At 48.9% G+C, this 22,921-nt stretch overlaps 1 protein-coding gene across 1 annotated transcript in view; it reads left to right on the forward strand.

The window, feature by feature from the left end:
• The window catches only part of LOC138677457 (phospholipid scramblase 2-like), a 148,085-nt gene that overhangs the window by 82,567 nt on the left and 42,597 nt on the right, over positions 1-22,921 (forward strand). Inside the window, exons 4-6 of the mRNA XM_069767613.1 lie at positions 3,031-3,058; positions 5,018-5,199; positions 5,520-5,681. Coding sequence (XP_069623714.1) covers positions 3,031-3,058; positions 5,018-5,199; positions 5,520-5,681 — 372 coding nt within the window. The remainder of the gene's footprint in view (positions 1-3,030; positions 3,059-5,017; positions 5,200-5,519; positions 5,682-22,921) is intronic.

Below are 22,921 nucleotides of genomic sequence, written 5' to 3' on the forward strand. Positions count from 1 at the left end.
GCCAACTATAGCAGGATAAAGTTGGAATGCTTACCGATCACTATTGCTGGTCAGGAGGTAGAGCAGGTGGAGAGTTACAAATATTTGGGGGTCCATTTGGATAGCAAACTGGACTGGAGATGCCACTCACAGTTTGTCTACAAGAAGGGGATGAGCAGATTGTATTTCCTAAGGAAACTGAGGTCTTTTAATGTGTGTAGCAAAATGTTAGAAATGTTCTACCAATCTGTGGTGGCAAGTGCCATCTTTTTTGCAATCACGTGCTGGGGTAGTAGTGTGCGGGCCTCTGATGCTAATAAGCTGAATAAGATTATTAAGAAGGCAAGTTCTGCTGTGGGCTGTAATCTGGACTCTTTTGGGGAGGTAGTGGAGAAAAGAACTCTGAAAAAGTGTGTGGCAATTATGAACAATAATGCACATCCATTATATGGGCTATTCATGAGACAGAAGAGCACCTTCAGTAACCGGCTAATACTTCTGAGGTGTAAGAAGGAAAAATATAGGAAATCGTTTGTGCCAACTGCCATGGAGATGTACAACAATAACATTAGGGTCAAACCACCAAGGTGAAAGTCTACTTATTTCTCTACATTTCAGTTCACTTGTTGTGTATGTCCTATTCTAATGTATAATGTATAATGTTCTTCTGTCAACTCCACTGTCATGTCAACTATGTAATTCCTTTATGATTTTTATGATTTAAGTCGTGCTGCTGTGATACCATAATTTCCCACGGGATCAATAAAGTGTATCGTATCGTATCGTATGTATATCCCGCTTACAGTTCCACTTAAAACTGGCAGCTCTCTGGCGCCCCCTTACTCTCAGGTCAGATTTGGTACACCTGGCGTAATTAGTCGCCAGACAGGCTGCCTGCTATGTACTGGCTATTGGGCACGCTGCAGCGACGCAATAAACTACTCCCACTCAGGCAGGAACAATAATTATCAACGCCGCAGTCGCTACAACAACACCCAACTACCCAGTACAAAACGTATGCTGCCACCAGCTTTGATTAAACGGGTCCGAAGCTAACCCAAAACAACAGTAGCGTATTTCCCTTCAGAAGACTTAGGGTACGGTTTAGAGCGTGGAGAATGGACTAATATTAAATATTATATCCCATAGAAATTAAGCAGTGCTTTATCAAAAATATTTTATAAAGATGTTACAAATGAGACAATTGCAAATATGTACAACGGTAATTATAAAATAAACAGGGATTAAATGAGAAAAGATAACACTCACATGTTCTCAGTTTATTGCATGGCAGGCAACCATACGTCCCAGCTCATTGGACGTGCGCAGGGCTCTTCCAGGAGAAGACAAGAAAATCAAGAAGACCGAGCTGGGGATCTGGGCAGACAGTTATAGCTTCAGCCTGTGACATCACAGAAAGGCTGGCTTATCCAGACCCTCCTTTCTCTACATTCTGAGTACTGCAATCTTAAATTTATCTACTTTCTATAACTTCGCTACAAAACATGTCATAGTCATAACAAACCCATCATTCATCTCGGATTAACGTGGGCATTCTAATGAGATCAAATATGTCCTATCTGGGATACATATTTACAGAGAAATACCTATTTCTTTACCAGATGGAGTTAGAAGCCCGTGTTTCGAGGGATGGGTAGGTCCACCGAGGAAGAATAAGAATATATATTTTCGTGTTCTTAACGTAACCATTGTGCATAATATCTTACAAAAACCAAACAAAGAACTTTCATGGATCCTTGAAGTTTCTAGTTCACTTATAGCTGGACAAGAGCTTACACGGCAGGAAATGCCGGTCGTAAATACCTTTGGTGAGGGGTGATGGGGGATTTGGGAGTTGAAAGTCAGGAATTTGAAGCTACAAACTGTTGCAGCATCACTCCAAGAAGGGGGGCTTAGCCCACGCAGGCTAGCAAGAAAACTAACTTATGATATACATTTTCCTCACAGGGAGTCACCTAGTAAATAGGATCAAAAGCTCCCCCTGGTGCCGTGGAGTGTGAACATGTTGCATGCTTGTGTTTACCTGGTGAAAGTTATCATTCCTTGCCTTCAAGCATAGCATCACCTCCCCGTGAGGAAAGCAATGTTACTGTGACAACCAGGACCCTGGGGCGCCACATTTTTACATGAACAAAAGGAGCACATGGTTTCAGACAAACTGGTTTTCTGCACACTCCTGCATCCGAGAGGGAGGGGGGACAGAGTCCCACACCAGTGATTCAAGTTACAGCTGTATTCAGGAGGCAGGGAGTTACCTGCAGGCCAAGCGAGAAGAAGAGCTTCCTAGACAGAGTGAAGGGCGGTCGGAAAAGCCCACAGCATCTGTGCTCAGCGTTAATGGACATAGCAAAGCTCAGTGTGCGTGATCATAGACAATCAAATACCTCATGTTCCTGACACTTTGTTATACAAAATTTGATATTCAACATTTTCGTTCAGTGACATATGTCTGCCAAAGATGCAATAATTCCCTTACAGGGACAAAAAGTGTCTAAGGTAAATATAGAACACTTTCTTTGAAGGGACAAGGAATTTCTTGGGGACAAAAAGGGTCTTCCGCTTCTGTGTCCATGGGCAAACACATATTGTCTCAGAAGACCTGTCCTCTAATTAACTGCCCATTCTAAATCTCAGTCTTTCTCACAAAAGGAACCGTCTTTCAGTCACCTGAGCTCCAAAAGGACTTTCTGCATTTTAATTAAGATGGCCACTTCTTTGTGTCCCAACTATACATCGCAGTCTTACCCATTTCCCATATGCTGTAATTCACAGAGGCAGCCAGATTGCTAGCTCTTGTCTCCTACTGCAACAGAGAGAAGGGCAGGAAAGTGCACTATAGAGTCAGAGAGAGCTTTCATATTTTCCGTGACTGCCTGTCTGTTCCTCTTGTCTACCTTGTCTTTCTCTTCCTCCCGTCTCCTCTGTCTCTGTTCCTCCCGTCTCCCCAGCCTGTCCTTTCAGCTGTGATGTCAGTCATCCATATGTCCATCCTATACAGAGTCATCACTAATGACAAGTTTTCTGTTTCAGATTAACCAGCTAATCGTGAAAGAGAAATGTAAGAATATATATATATCCAAAATCATTGTGTTCTATAGCTTGTGCCCCCTATGTGACTGGATTGGAAATATCCTTGTCCCTGGTGTCTAATGGTTTAATGCTCCAGTCCCTGGTGTCCACTGGTTTAGTACTACAGTCCCTTGTGACTACTGGTTTAGTGCTCCAGTCCCTGGTGTCAACTGGTTTAATTCTCCAGTCCCTGTGTCGAGGGGTTACCGCGACAGTGTGAAGAGAGAAGACCGCAGCCTCTGATTGCTCCTATTCCAGCGCTAAGAAGAAGCACTTCTTCATTTTAATGGTGTTTATTCCTTCTGGCAGAACAGGGGTTAATTGGCCATATTGGAAATCTCTGTGCTCACTGCTGTGCTCGGTTAGCCACTCCTTTCACTTTATAATCTGGGCTCTGTCACAAATCCTTGCCAGAGCTAGTATTTGCTGCATGGCTAAGGGAGGGAGAGGTGTTCATATGAGAAGGAAAGTTGGAGGAGTTATCTGTGACTGTTGCTTGGTTTGTATGTGTGGTAATTTCTTGTCCCTCTCTATTTTGGTTTATTCCCCTACCTCCACTCCTCGGTGCATCCCTCTGTTACATGTGAGTGAATATTTTGCTGCCTGGAGTTTTCTGTTAACCCTTGCTTGTGTTGCCCTGTTTATTGGGTTGGTGTACTACGGTGCACAGTAGCGCCCCCTTTTCACTGGGTGGGGGAAGAGAACAGATGGAGGGCTGACTCAGGAGATAACGTAATGGTGGAGGTTCTGGCATCTTCACCTTCAGAAGTATCCCAGGGAATAGGGCGAGCTTGGGCGCCCCCTAGTGTTAGAGACAGGATAGGAGCATCTGTCTGTGTCGAAACATCCTGATTTCTAGTGGTTTAATTCTTCAGTCTCTGGTGTCCACTGGTTTAATGCTCCTGTCCCTGATGTCTACTGGTTTAATGCTCCAGTCCCTGATTTCTAGTGGTTTAATGCTCCAGTCCCTGATTTCCAGTGGTTCAATGCTCCAGTTCATGGTGTCCGCCGGTTTAATTCTCCAGTTCTGGACATTCTGATGTCCACTGGTTTAATGATCCAGTCCCTGGTGTCTATTGGTTTAATGCTCAAGGCCCTGATGTCTTTTGGTTTAATGCTCCAGTCATTGGTGTCCTCTGGTTTAATGGTCCGGTCATTGGTGTCCACTGGTTTAATGCTCCAGTCATTGGTGTCCACTGCTTTAATGCTCAAGTCTCTGATGTCTTTTAGTTTAATGCTCCAGTCATTGGCGTCTACTGGTTTAATGCTCCAGTCATTGGCATCTACTGGTTTAATGCTCTAGTCATTGGCGTCTACTGGTTTAATGCTCCAGACATTGGTGTCCACTGGTTTAATGCTCCAGTCGCTGATGTCTTCTGGTTTAATGCTCCAGTCCCTGATGTTCACCGGTTTAATGCTTCAGTCTCTGATGTCTTCTGGTTTAATGCTCCAGTCATTGGTGTCTACTGGTTTAAAGCTCCAGTCTCTGATGTCTTCTGGTTTAACACTCCAATCCCTGGAGTGTACTGGTTTAATACTACAGTCCCTGGTTCTAGTGGTTTAATGTTACAGTCCCTGATGTGTACTGGTTTATTGCTCCAGTCTCTGATGTCTTCTGGTTTAATGCTTAAGTCATTGGTGTCCTCTGGTGTAATGCGCCAGTCCATGGTGTCCAATGGTTTAATGGCCAAGTCCCTGGTGTACACTGATTTAATACTTTAGGCCCTGTGCAACACTAAGGAAATCCTCAAAACATGGCCTGTTGGTGGCTCTTTAGGCCCGGAGTTGGGGAACATTGCTCTAGAGGAAGGACCTCTCCTGATCTGTTGTCTTCTCTGCTATGGCCACGTGTGTGTCTTCTACAGTGGGTACATGAATATGTTCCTATCTCATGTGAGCTGTCCTCTGAGTTCTGGTACTGATCCATCCTTCTGTGTCTTCTCACTAGTCACGGTGTCACAGGGTTGGAACTTCACATTTGATGTGTTGAACCATGTTGGTCAGCGAGTATTCCAGGCGTTTCAACATGTTTCGTGCTGTGCACCTCTCTACGACGTGAAGATTAAGGACAACAGCGACAATGATGTCCTGCAGTTGCTGGAGACCCGCAGCTGCACCTGTACCCGAGAGGTGAGAGGTACATAAACAGTGACCTGGGTGTCAGGGCACCTCACCCTCCCTGACCTGGGTGTGAGGGCACCTCACCCTCCCTGACCTGGGTGTCACGGCACCTCACCCTCCCACACCACTAAAGTCATCCACATAACAGCCCACATGGACCAACAATACCCACCTAACACTCCTGTTTATTACATCAGAGGGCCGAGCATTTGCTATTATCTCCTTAAGAACCACCCCACGGGGCAACACGAGATCTGGCACCTAATGAGTGGCGCCCTCTGATGGTCACAGTACCAATTACTACTGACACCATGCTTCTCCTCCTGTAGATGGAGGTGCACTGTCCCTCGGGGCGGCCAGCTGGATTTGTCAAGCTGCATAATAACTTGATGGTGACCCACCTGTCTATCATGAATTCCTCCAAGGAGGTGACTCTGATCATCCTGGGACCAACTTTGCAGAACAGTATCTTTGGCAATGCCGCTTTTGAGGTAGGTCACAAAGTACACAATGTGTGCGCAACATCACAAGGGAGCTATGAGCCCACCCCTGCAGGATGATATAGACAGAAGGGAGCTGTGACCCGCCTCTGCAGGGTTATACAGATAGAAGAGAGCTATGAGCCATCCTCTGCAGGGTTATACAGATTGAAGAGAGCTATGAGCCGTCCCCTGCAGGGTAATACAGATAGAAGAGAGTTATGAGCCGTCCCCTGCAGGGTAATACAGATAGAAGAGAGTTATGAGCCGTCCCCTGCAGGGTAATACAGATAGAAGAGAGTTATGAGCCGTCCTCTGCAGGGTAATACAGATAGAAGAGAGTTATGAGCCGTCCCCTGCAGGGTAATACAGATAGAAGAGAGTTACGAGCCGTCCCCTGCAAGGTGATACAGATAGAAAAGAGCTATGAGCCATCCCCTGCAAAGTAATATAGATAGAAGAGAGCTATGAGCCATCCCCTGCAGGGTGATACAGATAGTAGAGAGCTATGAGCCGTCCCCTGCAGGGTGATACAGATAGAAGAGAGCTATGAGCCGTCCCCTGCAGGGTGATACAGATAGAAAAGAGCTATGAGCCGTCCCCTGTAGGGTGATACAGATAGTAGAGAGCTATGAGCCGTCCCCTGCAGGGTGATACAGATAGAAAAGAGCTATGAGCCGTCCCCTGTAGGGTGATACAGATAGTAGAGAGCTATGAGCCGTCCCCTGCAAAGTAATATAGATAGAAGAGAGCTATGAGCCATCCCCTGCAGGGTGATACAGATAGTAGACAGCTATGAGCCGCCCCCTGCAGGGTGATACAGATAGAAGAGAGCTATGAGCCGTCCCCTGCAGAGTAATATAGATAGAAGAGAGCTATGAGCCATCCCCTGCAGGGTGATACAGATAGTAGACAGCTATGAGCCGCCCCCTGCAGGGTGATACAGATAGTAGACAGCTATGAGCCGCCCCCTGCAGGGTGATACAGATAGAAGAGAGCTATGAGCCGTCCCCTGCAGGGTGATACAGATACAAGAGAGCTATGAGCCGTCCCCTGCAAAGTAATATAGATAGAGGAGAGATATGAGCCGTCCCCTGCAGAGTAATATAGATAGAAGAGAGCTATGAGCCGTCCCCTGCAGGGTGATACAGATAGTAGAGAGCTATGAGCCGTCCCCTGCAGGGTAATACAGATAGAAGAGAACTATGAGCCGTCCTCTGCAGGGTGATACAGATAGTAGAGAGCTATGAGCCGTCCCCTGCAGAGTAATACAGATAGAAGAGAGCTATGAGCCGTCCCCTGCAGGGTGATACAGATAGAAGAGAGCTATGAACCATCCCCTGCAGGGTGATACAGATAGAAGAGAGCTATGAGCCGTCCCCTGCAAAGTAATATAGATAGAGGAGAGATATGAGCCGTCCCCTGCAGAGTAATATAGATAGAAGAGAGCTATGAGCCATCCCCTGCAGGGTGATACAGATACAAGAGAGCTATGAGCCGTCCCCTGCAAAGTAATATAGATAGAGGAGAGATATGAGCCGTCCCCTGCAGAGTAATATAGATAGAAGAGAGCTATGAGCCATCCCCTGCAGGGTGATACAGATAGAAGAGAGCTGTGATCCGTCCCCTGCAGGGTGATACAGATAGTAGAGAGCTATGAGCCGTCCCCTGCAGGATGATACAGATAGAAGAGAGCTATGAGCCGTCCCCTGCAGGGTGTACAGATAGAAGAGAGCTATGAGCGTCTCCTGCAAAGTAATATAGATAAAAGAGAGCTATGAGCCGTCCCCTGCAGAGTAATATAGATAGAAGAGAGCTATGAGCCGTCCCATGCAGGGTGATACAGGTAGAAGAGAGCTATGAGTCGTCCCCTGCAGGGTGATACAGATAGAAGAGAGCTATGAGCCGTCCCCTGCAGGGTGATACAGATAGAAGAGAGCTATGAGCCGTCCCCTGCAGGGTGATACAGATAGAAGAGAGCTATGAGCCGTCCCCTGCAGGGTGATACAGATAGAAGAGAGCTATGAGCCGTCCCCTGCAGGGTGATAGATAATAGAGAGTTATGAGCCGTCCCCTGCAGGGTGATACAGATAGAAGAGAGCTATGAGCCGTCCCCTGCAGGGTGATACAGATAGAAGAGAGCTATGAGCCGTCCCCTGCAGGGTGATACAGATAGAAGAGAGCTATGAGCCATCCTCTGCAGGGTGATACAGATAGAAGAGAGCTATGAGCCGTCCCCTGCAGGGTGATAGATAATAGAGAGTTATGAGCCGTCCCCTGCAGGGTGATACAGATAGAAGAGAGCTATGAGCCGTCCCCTGCAGGGTGATACAGATAGAAGAGAGCTATGAGTTGTCCCCTGCAGGGTGATACAGATAGAAGAGAGCTATGAGCCATCCTCTGCAGGGTGATACAGATAGAAGAGAGCTATGAGCCGTCCCCTGCAGGGTAATACAGATAGAAGAGAGCTATGAGCCGTCCTCTGCAGGGTGATACAGATAGTAGAGAGCTATGAGCCGTCCCCTGCAGGGTGATACAGATAGAAGAGAGTTATGAGCCGTCCCCTGCAGGGTGATACAGATAGAAGAGAGCTATGAGCCGTCCCCTACAGTGTGATACAGATAGAAGAGAGCTATGAGCCGTCCCCTGCAGGATGATACAGATATTAGAGAGCTATGAGCCGTCCCCTGCAGGGTAATACAGATAGAAGAGAGCTATGAGCCGTCCCCTGCAGGGTGATACAGATAGAAGAGAGCTATGAGCCGTCCCCTGCAGATTGATATAGATAGTAGAGAGCTATGAGCCGTCCCCTGCAGGGTGATACAGATAGAAGAGAGCTATGAGCCGTCCACTGCAGGGTGATATAGATAGAAGAGAGCTATGAGCCGTCCTCTGCAGGGTGATACAGATAGAAGAGAGCTATGAGCCGTCCCCTGCAGGGTGATACAGATAGTAGAGAGCTATGGGCCGTCCCCTGCAGGGTGATATAGATAGAAGAGAGCTATGAGCCGTCCCCTGCAGGGTGATACAGATAGAAGAGAGCTATGAGCCGTCCTCTGCAGGGTGATACAGATAGAAGAGAGCTATGAGCCGTCCCCTGCAGGGTGATACAGATAGTAGACAGCTATGAGCCGTCCCCTGCAGGGTGGTATAGATAGAGGAGAGCTATGAGCCGTCACCTGCAGGGTGATACAGATAGAAGAGAGCTATGAGCCGTCCCTTGCAGGATGATACTGATAGAAGAGAGCTATGAGCCGTCCCCTGCAGGGTGATACAGATAGAAGAGAGCTATGAGCCGTCCACTGCAGGGTGATATAGATAGAAGAGAGCTATGAGCCGTCCCCTGCAGGGTGATACAGATAGAAGAGAGCTATGAGCCGTCCCCTGCAGGGTGATACAGATAGTAGACAGCTATGAGCCGTCCCCTGCAGGGTGGTATAGATAGAGGAGAGCTATGAGCCGTCACCTGCAGGGTGATACAGATAGAAGAGAGCTATGAGCCGTCCCCTGCAGGGTGATATAGATAGAAGAGAGCTATGAGCCGTCCCCTGCACAATGATACAGATAGAAGAGAGCTATGAGCCGTCCCCTGCAGGGTGATAGATAGTAGAGAGTTATGAGCCGTCCCCTGCAGGGTGATACAGATAGAAGAGAGCTATGAGCCATCCACTGCAGGGTGATACAGATAGAAGAGAGCTACGAGCCGTCCCCTGCAGGGTGATACAGATAGAAGAGAGCTATGAGCCATCCTCTGCAGGGTGATACTGATAGAAGAGAGCTATGAACCGTCCCCTGCAGAGTGATACAGATAGTAGAGAGCTACGAGCCGTCCCCTGCAGGGTGATACAGATAGAAGAGAGCTATGAGCCATCCTCTGCAGGGTGATACTGATAGAAGAGAGCTATGAGCCGTCCCCTGCAGGGTGATACAGATAGAAGAGAGCTATGAGCCATCCTCTGCAGGGTGATACTGATAGAAGAGAGCTATGAACCGTCCCCTGCAGAGTGATACAGATAGTAGAGAGCTACGAGCCGTCCCCTGCAGGGTGATACAGATGGAAGAGAGCTATGAGCCGTCCCCTGCAGTGTGATACAGATGGGAGAGAGCCATGAGCCATCCTCTGCAGGGTGATACAGATAGAAGAGAGCTATGAGCCGTCCCCTGCAAGGTGATGCAGATAGAAGAGAGCTATGAGCCGTCCCCTGCAGGGTGATACAGATATTAGAGAGCTATGAGCCGTCCCCTGCAGTGTGATACAGATAGAAGAGAGCTATGAGCCGTCCCCTGCAGGGTGATACAGATAGAAGAGAGCTATGAGCCGTCCCCTGCAAGGTGATGCAGATAGAAGAGAGCTATGAGCCGTCCCCTGCAGGGTGATACAGATAGTAGAGAGCTATGAGCCGCCCCCTGCAGGGTGATACAGATAGTAGAGAGCTATGATCCATCCCCTGCAGGGTGATACAGATATTAGAGAGCTATGAGCCGTCCCCTGCAGTGTGATACAGATAGAAGAGCGCTATGAGCCGTCCCCTGCAGGGTAATACAGATAGAAGAGAGCTATGAGCCGTCCCCTGCAGGGTGATACAGATAGAAGAGAGCTATGAGCCGTCCCCTGCAGGGTGATACAGATAGTAGAGAGCTATGATCCGTCCCCTGCAGGGTGATACAGATAGAAGAGAGCTATGAGCCGTCCCCTGCAGGGTGATACAGATAATAGAGAGCTATGAGCCGCCCCCTGCAGGGTGATACAGATAGAAGAGAGCTATGAGCCATCCCCTGCAGGGTGATACAGATAGAACAGAGCTATGAGCCGCCCCCTGCAGGGTGATACAGATAGTAGAGAGCTATGATCCATCCCCTGCAGGGTGATACAGATATTAGAGAGCTATGAGCCGTCCCCTGCAGTGTGATACAGATAGAAGAGAGCTATGAGCCGTCCCCTGCAGGGTGATACAGATAGAAGAGAGCTATGAGCCGTCCCCTGCAGGGTGATACAGATATTAGAGAGCTATGAGCCGTCCCCTGCAGTGTGATACAGATAGAAGAGAGCTATGAGCCGTCCCATGCAGGGTGATACAGATAGAAGAGAGCTATGAGCCGTCCCATGCAGGGTGATACAGATAGAAGAGAGCTATGAGCCGTCCCCTGCAAGGTGATGCAGATAGAAGAGAGCTATGAGCCGCCCCCTGCAGGGTGATACAGATAGTAGAGAGCTATGATCCATCCCCTGCAAGGTGATACAGATAGTAGAGAGCTATGAGCCGTCCTCTGCAGGGTGATACATAGTAACATAGTAACATAGTAACATAGTTAGTAAGGCCGAAAAAAGACATTTGTCCATCCAGTTCAGCCTATATTCCATCATAATAAATCCCCAGATCTACGTCCTTCTACAGAACCTAATAATTGTATGATACAATATTGTTCTGCTCCAGGAAGACATCCAGGCCTCTCTTGAACCCCTCGACTGAGTTCGCCATCACCACCTCCTCAGGCAAGCAATTCCAGATTCTCACTGCCCTAACAGTAAAGAATCCTCTTCTATGTTGGTGGAAAAACCTTCTCTCCTCCAGACGCAAAGAATGCCCCCTTGTGCCCGTCACCTTCCTTGGTATAAACAGATCCTCAGCGAGATATTTGTATTGTCCCCTTATATACTTATACATGGTTATTAGATCGCCCCTCAGTCGTCTTTTTTCTAGACTAAATAATCCTAATTTCGCTAATCTATCTGGGTATTGTAGTTCTCCCATCCCCTTTATTAATTTTGTTGCCCTCCTTTGTACTCTCTCTAGTTCCATTATATCCTTCCTGAGCACCGGTGCCCAAAACTGGACACAGTACTCCATGTGCGGTCTAACTAGGGATTTGTACAGAGGCAGTATAATGCTCTCATCATGTGTATCCAGACCTCTTTTAATGCACCCCATGATCCTGTTTGCCTTGGCAGCTGCTGCCTGGCACTGGCTGCTCCAGGTAAGTTTATCATTAACTAGAATCCCCAAGTCCTTCTCCCTGTCAGATTTACCCAGTGGTTTCCCGTTCAGTGTGTAATGGTGATATTGATTCCCTCTTCCCATGTGTATAACCTTACATTTATCATTGTTAAACCTCATCTGCCACCTTTCAGCCCAAGTTTCCAACTTATCCAGATCCATCTGTAGCAGAATACTATCTTCTCTTGTATTAACTGCTTTACATAGTTTTGTATCATCTGCAAATATCGATATTTTACTGTTTAAACCTTCTACCAGATCATTAATGAATATGTTGAAGAGAACAGGTCCCAATACTGACCCCTGCGGTACCCCACTGGTCACAGCGACCCAGTTAGAGACTATACCATTTATAACCACCCTCTGCTTTCTATCACTAAGCCAGTTACTAACCCATTTACACACATTTTCCCCCAGACCAAGCATTCTCATTTTGTGTACCAACCTCTTGTGCGGCACGGTATCAAACGCTTTGGAAAAATCGAGATATACCACGTCCAATGACTCACCGTGGTCCAGCCTATAGCTTACCTCTTCATAAAAACTGATTAGATTGGTTTGACAGGAGCGATTTCTCATAAACCCATGCTGATATGGAGTTACACAGTTATTCTCATTGAGATAATCCAGAATAACGTCCCTCAGAAACCCTTCAAATATTTTACCAACAATAGAGGTTAGACTTACTGGCCTATAATTTCCAGGTTCACTTTTAGAGCCCTTTTTGAATATTGGCACCACATTTGCTATGCGCCAGTCCTGCGGAACAGACCCTGTCGCTATAGAGTCACTAAAAATAAGAAATAATGGTTTATCTATTACATTACTTAGTTCTCTTAGTACTCGTGGGTGTATGCCATCCGGACCCGGAGATTTATCTATTTTAATCTTATTTAGCCGGTTTCGCACCTCTTCTTGGGTTAGATTGGTGACTCTTAATATAGGGTTTTCATTGTTTCTTGGGATTTCACCTAGCATTTCATTTTCCACCGTGAATACCGTGGAGAAGAAGGTGTTTAATATGTTAGCTTTTTCCTCGTCATCTACAACCATTCTTTCCTCACTATTTTTTAAGGGGCCTACATTTTCAGTTTTTATTCTTTTACTATTGATATAGTTGAAGAACAGTTTGGGATTAGTTTTACTCTCCTTAGCAATGTGCTTCTCTGTTTCCTTTTTGGCAGCTTTAATTAGTTTTTTTTAATACAGATAGAAGAGAGCTATGAGCCGTCCCCTGCAGGGTAATACAGATAGAAGAGAGCAATGAGCCGTCCTCTGCAGGGTGATACAGATAGTAGAGAGCTATGATCCGTCCCCTGCAGGGTGATACAGATAGAAGAGAGCTATGAGCCGTCCCCTGCAGGGTGATACAGATAATAGAGAGCTATGAGCCGCCCCCTGCAGGGTGATACAGATAGAAGAGAGCTATGAGCCGTCCCCTGCAGGGTGATACAGATAGTAGAGAGCTATGAGCCGTCCTCTGCAGGGTGATACAGATAGAAGAGAGCTATGAGCCGTCCCCTGCAGGGTGATACTGATGGTAGAGAGCTATGAGCCGTCCCCAGCAGGGTAATACAGATAGAAGAGAGCTATGAGCGTCTCCTGCAGGGTAATACAGATAGAAGAGAGCTATGAGCCGTCCCCTGCAGGGTAATACAGATAGAAGAGAGCTATGAGCCGTCCCCTGCAGGGTGATACAGATAGAAGAGAACTATGAGCCGTCCTCTGCAGGGTAATACAGATAGAAGAGAGCTATGAGCGTCTCCTGCAGGGTAATACAGATAGAAGAGAGCTATGAGCCGTCCCCTGCAGGGTAATACAGATAGAAGAGAGCTATGAGCCGTCCCCTGCAGGGTGATACAGATAGAAGAGAGCTATGGGCCGTCCTCTGCAGGGTGATACAGATAGAAGAGAGCTATGAGCCGTCCCCTGCAGGGTAATACAGATAGAAGAGAGCAGTGAGCCGTCCCCTGCAGGGTGATACAGATAGTAGAGAGCTATGATCCGTCCCCTGCAGGGTGATACAGATAGAAGAGAGCTATGAGCCGTCCCCTGCAGGGTGATACAGATAATAGAGAGCTATGAGCCGCCCCCTGCAGGGTGATACAGATAGAAGAGAGCTATGAGCCGTCCTCTGCAGGGTGATACAGATAGAAGAGAGCTATGAGCCGTCCCCTGCAGGGTGATACAGATAGAAGAGAGATATGAGACGTCCCCTGCAGGGTGATACAGATAGAAGAGAGCTATGAGCCGTCCCCTGCAGGGTGATACTGATAGTAGAGAGCTATGAGCCGTCCCCTGCAGGGTGATACAGATAGAAGAGAGATATGAGACGTCCCCTGCAGGGTGATACAGATAGAAGAGAGCTATGAGCCGTCCCCTGCAGGGTGATACAGATAGAAGAGAGCTATGAGCCGTCCCCTGCAGGGTGATACAGATAGAAGAGAGATATGAGACGTCCCCTGCAGGGTGATACAGATAGAAGAGAGCTATGAGCCGTCCCCTGCAGGGTGATACTGATGGTAGAGAGCTATGAGCCGTCCCCAGCAGGGTAATACAGATAGAAGAGAGCTATGAGCGTCTCCTGCAGGGTAATACAGATAGAAGAGAGCTATGAGCCGTCCCCTGCAGGGTAATACAGATAGAAGAGAGCTATGAGCCGTCCCCTGCAGGGTGATACAGATAGAAGAGAGCTATGGGCCGTCCTCTGCAGGGTGATACAGATAGAAGAGAGCTATGAGCCGTCCCCTGCAGGGTGATACAGATAGTAGAGAGCTATGAGCCGTCCCCTGCAGGGTGACACAGATAGTAGAGAGCTATGAGCCGTCCCCTGCAGAGTGATACAGATAGAAGAGAGCTATGAGCCGTCCCCTGCAGGGTGACACAGATAGTAGAGAGCTATGAGCCGTCCCCTGCAGGGTGATACAGATAGAAGAGAGCTATGAGCCGTCCAGTTGTGAATTCTGTGGTCAAGCTCCCTCCTGTGGTCATGAGTGGTACTTCGGCTGGTTCTGTCTATGAGCTTCCTCTGGTGGATGTGAGTGGGGCTGCGGCTTCTGAGTTTCCTTCCTCAGGTGACGAGGTTAAGTCGTTAGGTGCTGCTCTATTTAACTCCACCTAGGTCTTTGTTCCTGGCCTCCAGTCAATGTTCCAGTATTGGTCTTGCTCTCTCCTGGATCGTTCTTGTGGCCTGTCTACCCTGCATAAGCTAAGTTTTGCTTGTGTTACTTTTGTTTGCTATATTTTCTGTCCAGCTTGCTATATTGGTTTTTCTTGCTTGCTGGAAGCTCTGAGACGCAGAGGAAGCACCTCCGTACCGTTAGTCGGTGCAGAGGGTCTTTTTGCGCCCTCTGCGTGGTTGTTTGTAGGTTTTTGTGTTGACCGCAAAGCTATCTTTCCTATCCTCGGTCTATTCAGTAAGTCGGGCCTCACTTTGCTAAAATCTATTTCATCTCTGTGTTTGTATTTTCAACTTAACTCACAGTCATTATATGTGGGGGGCTGCCTTTTCCTTTGGGGAATTTCTCTGAGGCAAGGTAGGCTTATATTTCTATCTTCAGGGCTAGCTAGTTTCTCAGGCTGTGTCCGAGGCGCCTAGGTCTGGTCAGGAGCGCTCCACGGCTACCTCTAGTGTGGTATGATAGGATTAGGGATTGCGGTCAGCAGAGTTCCCACGTCTCAGAGCTCGTCCTATGTTATTAGTAACTATCAGGTCACTTTGTGTGCTCTTAACCACTAGGTCCATGGTGGTTCTGAATCACCAGTTCATAACACCGTCCCCTGCAGGGTGATACAGATAGAAGAGAGCTATGAGCCATCCCCTGCAGGGTGATACAGATAGAAGAGAGCTATGAGCCATCCCCTGCAGGGTGATACAGATAGTAGAGAGCTATGAGCCATCCCCTGCAGGGTGATACAGATAGTGGAGAGCTATGAGCCGTCCTCTGCAGGGTGATACAGATAGAAGAGAGCTACGAGCCGTCCCCTGCAGGGTAATACAGATGGAAGAGAGCTATGAGCCGTCCTCTGCAGGATGATACAGATAGAAGAGAGCTATGAGCCGTCCCCTGCAGGATGATACAGATAGAAGAGAGCTATAAGCCGTCCCCTGCAGAGTGATACAGATAGTAGAGAGCTAGCTATGAGCCGTCCCCTGCAGAGTGATACAGATAGTAGAGAACTATGAGCCGTCCCCTGTAGGGTGATACAGATAGAAGAGAGCTATGAGCCGTCCCCTGCAGGGTGATACAGATAGAAGAGAGCTATGAGCCGTCCCCTGCAGAGTGATACAGATAGTAGAGAGTTATGATCCGTCCCCTGCAGGGTGATACAGATGGAAGAGAGCTATGAGCTGTCCCCTGCAGGGTGATACAGATAGAAGAGAGCTATGAGCCGTCCCCTGCAGAGTGATACAGATGGAAGAGAGCTATGAGCTGTCCCCTGCAGGGTGATAGATAGTAGAGAGCTATGAGCCGTCCCCTGCAAGATGATACAGATAGTAGAGCGCTATGAGCCGTCCCCTGCAGGGTGATACAGATAAAAGAGAGCTATGAGCCGTCCCCTGCAGCTTAATATAGATAGAAGAGAGCTACGAGCCGTCCCCTGCAGGGTGATACAGATAGAAGAGAGCTATGAGCCGTCCCCTGCAGGGTGATACAGATAGAAGAGAGCTATGAGCCGTCCCCTGCAGGGTGATATAGGTAGAAGAGAGCTATGAGCCGTCCCCTGCAGAGTGATACAGATAGAAGAGAGCTATGAGCCGTCCCCTGCAGGGTGATATCGGTAGAAGAGAGCTATGAGCCGTCCCCTGCAGAGTGATACAGATAGTAGAGAGCTATGAGCCGTCCTCTGCAGAGTGATACAGATAGTAGAGAGCTATGAGCCGTCCCCTGCAGGGTGATACAGATAGAGGAGAGCTATGAGCCGTCCCCTGCAGGGTGATACAGATAGTAGAGAGCTATGAGCCGTCCCCTGCAGGGTGATACAGATAGTAGAGAGCTATGAGCCGTCCCCTGCAGGGTGATACAGATAGTAGAGAGCTATGAGCCGTCCCCTGTAGGATGATACAGATAGTAGAGAGCTATGAGCCGTCCCCTGCAGGGTGATACAGATAGAAGAGAGCTATGAACCGTCCCATGCAGGGTGATACAGATGGAAGAGAGCTATGAGCCGTCCCCTGCAGGGTGATACAGATAGAAGAGAGCTATGAGCCGTCCCCTGCAGGGTGATACAGATAGAAGAGAGCTATGAGCCGTCCCCTGCAGGGTGATATAGGTAGAAGAGAGCTATGAGCCGTCCCCTGCAGGGTGATACAGATAGTAGAGAGCTATGAGCCGTCCCCTGCAGGGTGATACAGATAGTAGAGAGCTATGAGCCGTCCCCTGCAGGGTGATACAGATAGTAGAGAGCTATGAGCCGTCCCCTGTAGGATGATACAGATAGTAGAGAGCTATGAGCCGTCCCCTGCAGGGTGATACAGATGGAAGAGAGCTATGAGCCGTCCTCTGCAGGATGATACAGATAGAAGAGAGCTATGAGCCGTCCCCTGCAGGAATGTACAGATAAAAGAGCTATGAGCCGTCCCCTGCAGGGTGATACAGATAGAAGAGAGCTATGAGCCGTCCCCTGCAGAGTGATACAGATAGAAGAGAGTTATGAGCCGCCCCCTGCAGGGTGATACAGATAGAAGAAAGCTATGAGCCGTCCCCTGCAGGGTGATACAGATAGTAGAGAGCTATGAGCCGTCCCCTGCAGGATGATACAGATAGAAGAGAGCTATGAGCCGTCCCCTGCAGGATGATACAGATAGAAGAGAGCTATGAGCCGTCCCCTGCAGGGTGATACAGATAGAAGAGAGTTATGATCCGTCCCCTGTAGGATGATACAGATAGTAGAGAGCTATGAGCCGTCCCCTGCAGGGTGATACAGATAGAAGAGAGCTATGAGCCGTCCCCTGCAGTGTGATACAGATAGAAGAGAGCTATGAGCCGTCCTCTGCAGGGTAATACAGATGGAAGAGAGCTATGAGCCGTCCTCTGCAGGATGATACAGATAGAAGAGAGCTATGAGCCGTCCCCTGCAGGGTGATACAGATAGAAGAGAGCTATGAGCCGTCCCCTGCAGGGTGATACAGATAGTAGAGAACTATGAGCCGTCCCCTGCAGGGTGATAGATAGTAGAGAGCTATGAGCCGTCCCCTGCAGGGTGATACAGATAGAAGAGAGCTATGAGCCGTCCCCTGCAGGGTGATACAGATGGAAGAGAGCTATGAGCCGTCCTCTGCAGGATGATACAGATAGAAGAGAGCTATGAGCCGTCCCCTGCAGGGTGATACAGATAGAAGAGAGCTATGAGCCGTCCCCTGCAGGGTGATACAGATAGTAGAGAACTATGAGCCGTCCCCTGCAGGGTGATAGATAGTAGAGAGCTATGAGCCGTCCCCTGCAGGGTGATACAGATAGAAGAGAGCTATGAGCCGTCCCCTGCAGGGTGATACAGATAGTAGAGAACTATGAGCCGTCCCCTGCAGGGTGATAGATAGTAGAGAGCTATGAGCCGTCCCCTGCAGGGTGATACAGATAGTAGAGAGCTAAGAGCCGTCCCCTGCAGGGTGATACAGATAGAAGACAGCTATGAGCCGTCCTCTGCAGTGTGATACAGATAGAAGAGAGCTATGAGCCGTCCTCTGCAGGGTGATACAGATAGAAGAGAGCTATATGCCGTCCCCTGCAGGGAGATACAGATAGTAGACAGCTATGAGCCGTCCCCTGCAGGGTGATACAGGTAGTAGAGAGTTATGAGCCGTCCCCTGCAGGGTGATACAAATAGAAGAGAGCTATGATCCGTCCCCTACTGAATGATAGACAGAAGAGAGCTATGAGCCGTGCCCTACTGGGTGATACAGATAGTAGAGAGTTATGAGCAGTCCCCTGCAGGGTGATACAGATAGAAGAGAGCTATAAGCCGTCCCCTGCAGGGTGATACAGATAGAAGAGAGCTATGAGCCGTCCCCTGCAGAGTAATACAGATAGAAGAGAGCTATGAGCCGTCCCCTGCAGGGTGATACAAATAGAAGAGAGCTATGATCCGTCCCCTACTGAATGATAGACAGAAGAGAGCTATGAGCCGTGCCCTACTGGGTGATACAGATAGTAGAGAGTTATGAGCCGTCCCCTGCAGGGTGATACAGATAGTAGAGAGCTATGAGCCGTCCCCTGCAGGGTGATACAGATAGAAGAGAGCTATGAGCCGTCCCCTGCAGGATGATACAGATAGAAGAGAGCTATAAGCCGTCCCCTGCAGAGTGATACAGATAGTAGAGAGCTAGCTATGAGCCGTCCCCTGCAGAGTGATACAGATAGTAGAGAACTATGAGCCGTCCCCTGTAGGTTGATACAGATAGAAGAGAGCTATGAGCCGTCCCCTGCAGGGTGATACAGATGGAAGAGAGCTATGAGCCGTCCCCTGCAGGATGATACAGATAGAAGAGAGCTATAAGCCGTCCCCTGCAGAGTGATACAGATAGTAGAGAGCTAGCTATGAGCCGTCCCCTGCAGAGTGATACAGATAGTAGAGAACTATGAGCCGTCCCCTGTAGGTTGATACAGATAGAAGAGAGCTATGAGCCGTCCCCTGCAGAGTGATACAGATAGTAGAGAGTTATGATCCGTCCCCTGCAGGGTGATACAGATGGAAGAGAGCTATGAGCCGTCCCCTGCAGGGTGATACAGATAGAAGAGAGCTATGAGCCGTCCCCTGCAGAGTGATACAGATGGAAGAGAGCTATGAGCCGTCCCCTGCAGGATGATACAGATAGTAGAGAGCTATGAGCTGTCCCCTGCAGGATGATACAGATAGTAGACAGCTATGAGCCGTCCCCTGCAGGATGATACAGATAGTAGAGAGCTATGAGCCGTCCCCTGCAAGATGATACAGATAGTAGAGCGCTATGAGCCGTCCCCTGCAGGGCGATACAGATAGAAGAGAGCTATGAGCCGTCCCCTGCAGGGTGATACAGATAGAAGAGAGCTATGAGCCGTCCCCTGCAGGGTGATATAGGTAGAAGAGAGCTATGAGCCGTCCCCTGCAGGGTGATAGATAGTAGAGAGCTATGAGCCGTCCCCTGCAAGATGATACAGATAGTAGAGCGCTATGAGCCGTCCCCTGCAGGGCGATACAGATAGAAGAGAGCTATGAGCCGTCCCCTGCAGGGTGATACAGATAGAAGAGAGCTATGAGCCGTCCCCTGCAGGGTGATATAGGTAGAAGAGAGCTATGAGCCATCCCCTGCAGGGTGATACAGATAGTAGAGAGCTATGATCCGTCCCCTGCAGGGCGATACAGATAGAAGAGAGCTATGAGCCGTCCCCTGCAGAGTGATACAGATAGTAGAGAGCTATGAGCCGTCCCCTGCAGGGTGATACAGATAGAGGAGAGCTATGAGCCGTCCCCTGCAGGGTGATACAGATAGTAGAGAGCTATGAGCCGTCCCCTGCAGGGTGATACAGATAGTAGAGAGCTATGAGCCGTCCCCTGTAGGATGATACAGATAGTAGAGAGCTATGAGCCGTCCCCTGCAGGGTGATACAGATAGAAGAGAGCTATGAGCCGTCCCCTGCAGGGTGATACAGATGGAAGAGAGCTATGAGCCGTCCCCTGCAGGGTGATACAGATAGAAGAGAGCTATGAGCCGTCCCCTGCAGAGTGATACAGATAGAAGAGAGCTATGAGCCGTCCCCTGCAGTGTGATACAGATAGTAGAGAGCTATGAGCCGTCTCCTGTAGAGTAATATAGATAGAATAGAGCTATGAGCCGTCCTCTGCAGGGTGATACAGATGGAAGAGAGCTATGAGCCGTCCCCTGCAGGGTGATACAGAGAGAAGAGAGCTATGAGCCGTCCCCTGCAGGGTGATACAGATAGAAGAGAACTATGAGCCATCCTCTGCAGGGTGATACAGATAGAAGAGAGCTATGAGCCATCCCCTGCAGGGTGATACAGATAGAAGAGAGTTATGAGCCGTCTCCTGCAGGGTGATACAGATAGTAGAGAGCTATGAGACATCCCCTGCAGAATATAGATAGAAGAGAGCTATGAGCCGTCCCCTGCAGTGTGATACAGATAGAAGAGAGCTATGAGCCGTCCCCTGCAGAATATAGATAGAAGAGAGCTATGAGCCGTCCCCTGCAGGGTGATACAGATAGTAGAGAGCTATGAGCCGTCCCCTGTAGGATGATACAGATAGTAGAGAGCTATGAGCCGTCCCCTGCAGGGTGATACAGATGGAAGAGAGCTATGAGCCGTCCTCTGCAGGATGATACAGATAGAAGAGAGCTATGAGCCGTCCCCTGCAGGAATGTACAGATAAAAGAGCTATGAGCCGTCCCCTGCAGGGTGATACAGATAAAAGAGAGCTATGAGCCGTCCCCTGCAGCTTAATATAGATAGAAGAGAGCTACGAGCCGTCCCCTGCAGGGTGATACAGATAGAAGAGAGCTATGAGCCGTCCCCTGCAGAGTGATACAGATAGAAGAGAGCTATGAGCCGTCCCCTGCAGGGTGATACAGATAGTAGAGAGCTATGAGCCGTCCCCTGCAGGATGATACAGATAGAAGAGAGCTATGAGCCGTCCCCTGCAGGATGATACAGATAGAAGAGAGCTATGAGCCGTCCCCTGCAGGGTGATACAGATAGAAGAGAGTTATGATCCGTCCCCTGTAGGATGATACAGATAGTAGAGAGCTATGAGCCGTCCCCTGCAGGGTGATACAGATAGAAGAGAGCTATGAGCCGTCCCCTGCAGTGTGATACAGATAGAAGAGAGCTATGAGCCGTCCTCTGCAGGATGATACAGATAGAAGAGAGCTATGAGCCGTCCCCTGCAGGGTGATACAGATGGAAGAGAGCTATGAGCCGTCCCCTGCAGGGTGATACAGATAGTAGAGAACTATGAGCCGTCCCCTGCAGGGTGATAAATAGTAGAGAGCTATGAGCCGTCCCCTGCAGGGTGATACAGATAGAAGAGAGCTATGAGCCATCCCCTGCAGGGTGATACAGATAGTAGAGAGCTAAGAGCCGTCCCCTGCAGGGTGATACAGATAGTAGAGAACTATGAGCCGTCCCCTGCAGGGTGATAGATAGTAGAGAGCTATGAGCCGTCCCCTGCAGGGTGATACAGATAGAAGAGAGCTATGAGCCATCCCCTGCAGGGTGATACAGATAGTAGAGAGCTAAGAGCCGTCCCCTGCAGGGTGATACAGATAGAAGAGAGCTATGAGCCGTCCTCTGCAGTGTGATACAGATAGAAGAGAGCTATGAGCCGTCCTCTGCAGGGTGATACAGATAGAAGAGAGCTATATGCCGTCCCCTGCAGGGAGATACAGATAGTAGACAGCTATGAGCCGTCCCCTGCAGGGTGATACAGGTAGTAGAGAGTTATGAGCCGTCCCCTGCAGGGTGATACAAATAGAAGAGAGCTATGATCCGTCCCCTACTGAATGATAGACAGAAGAGAGCTATGAGCCGTGCCCTACTGGGTGATACAGATAGTAGAGAGTTATGAGCAGTCCCCTGCAGGGTGATACAGATAGAAGAGAGCTATGAGCCGTCCCCTGCAGGGTGATACAGATAGTAGAGAACTATGAGCCGTCCCCTGCAGGGTGATAGATAGTAGAGAGCTATGAGCCGTCCCCTGCAGGGTGATACAGATAGAAGAGAGCTATGAGCCATCCCCTGCAGGGTGATACAGATAGTAGAGAGCTAAGAGCCGTCCCCTGCAGGGTGATACAGATAGAAGACAGCTATGAGCCGTCCTCTGCAGTGTGATACAGATAGAAGAGAGCTATGAGCCGTCCTCTGCAGGGTGATACAGATAGAAGAGAGCTATATGCCGTCCCCTGCAGGGAGATACAGATAGTAGACAGCTATGAGCCGTCCCCTGCAGGGTGATACAGGTAGTAGAGAGTTATGAGCCGTCCCCTGCAGGGTGATACAAATAGAAGAGAGCTATGATCCGTCCCCTACTGAATGATAGACAGAAGAGAGCTATGAGCCGTGCCCTACTGGGTGATACAGATAGTAGAGAGTTATGAGCAGTCCCCTGCAGGGTGATACAGATAGAAGAGAGCTATAAGCCGTCCCCTGCAGGGTGATACAGATAGAAGAGAGCTATGAGCCGTCCCCTGCAGAGTAATACAGATAGAAGAGAGCTATGAGCCGTCCCCTGCAGGGTGATACAAATAGAAGAGAGCTATGATCC

This window comes from Ranitomeya imitator, chromosome 4, assembly GCF_032444005.1.
Source record: "Ranitomeya imitator isolate aRanImi1 chromosome 4, aRanImi1.pri, whole genome shotgun sequence".
NCBI lineage: Eukaryota > Metazoa > Chordata > Amphibia > Anura > Dendrobatidae > Ranitomeya > Ranitomeya imitator.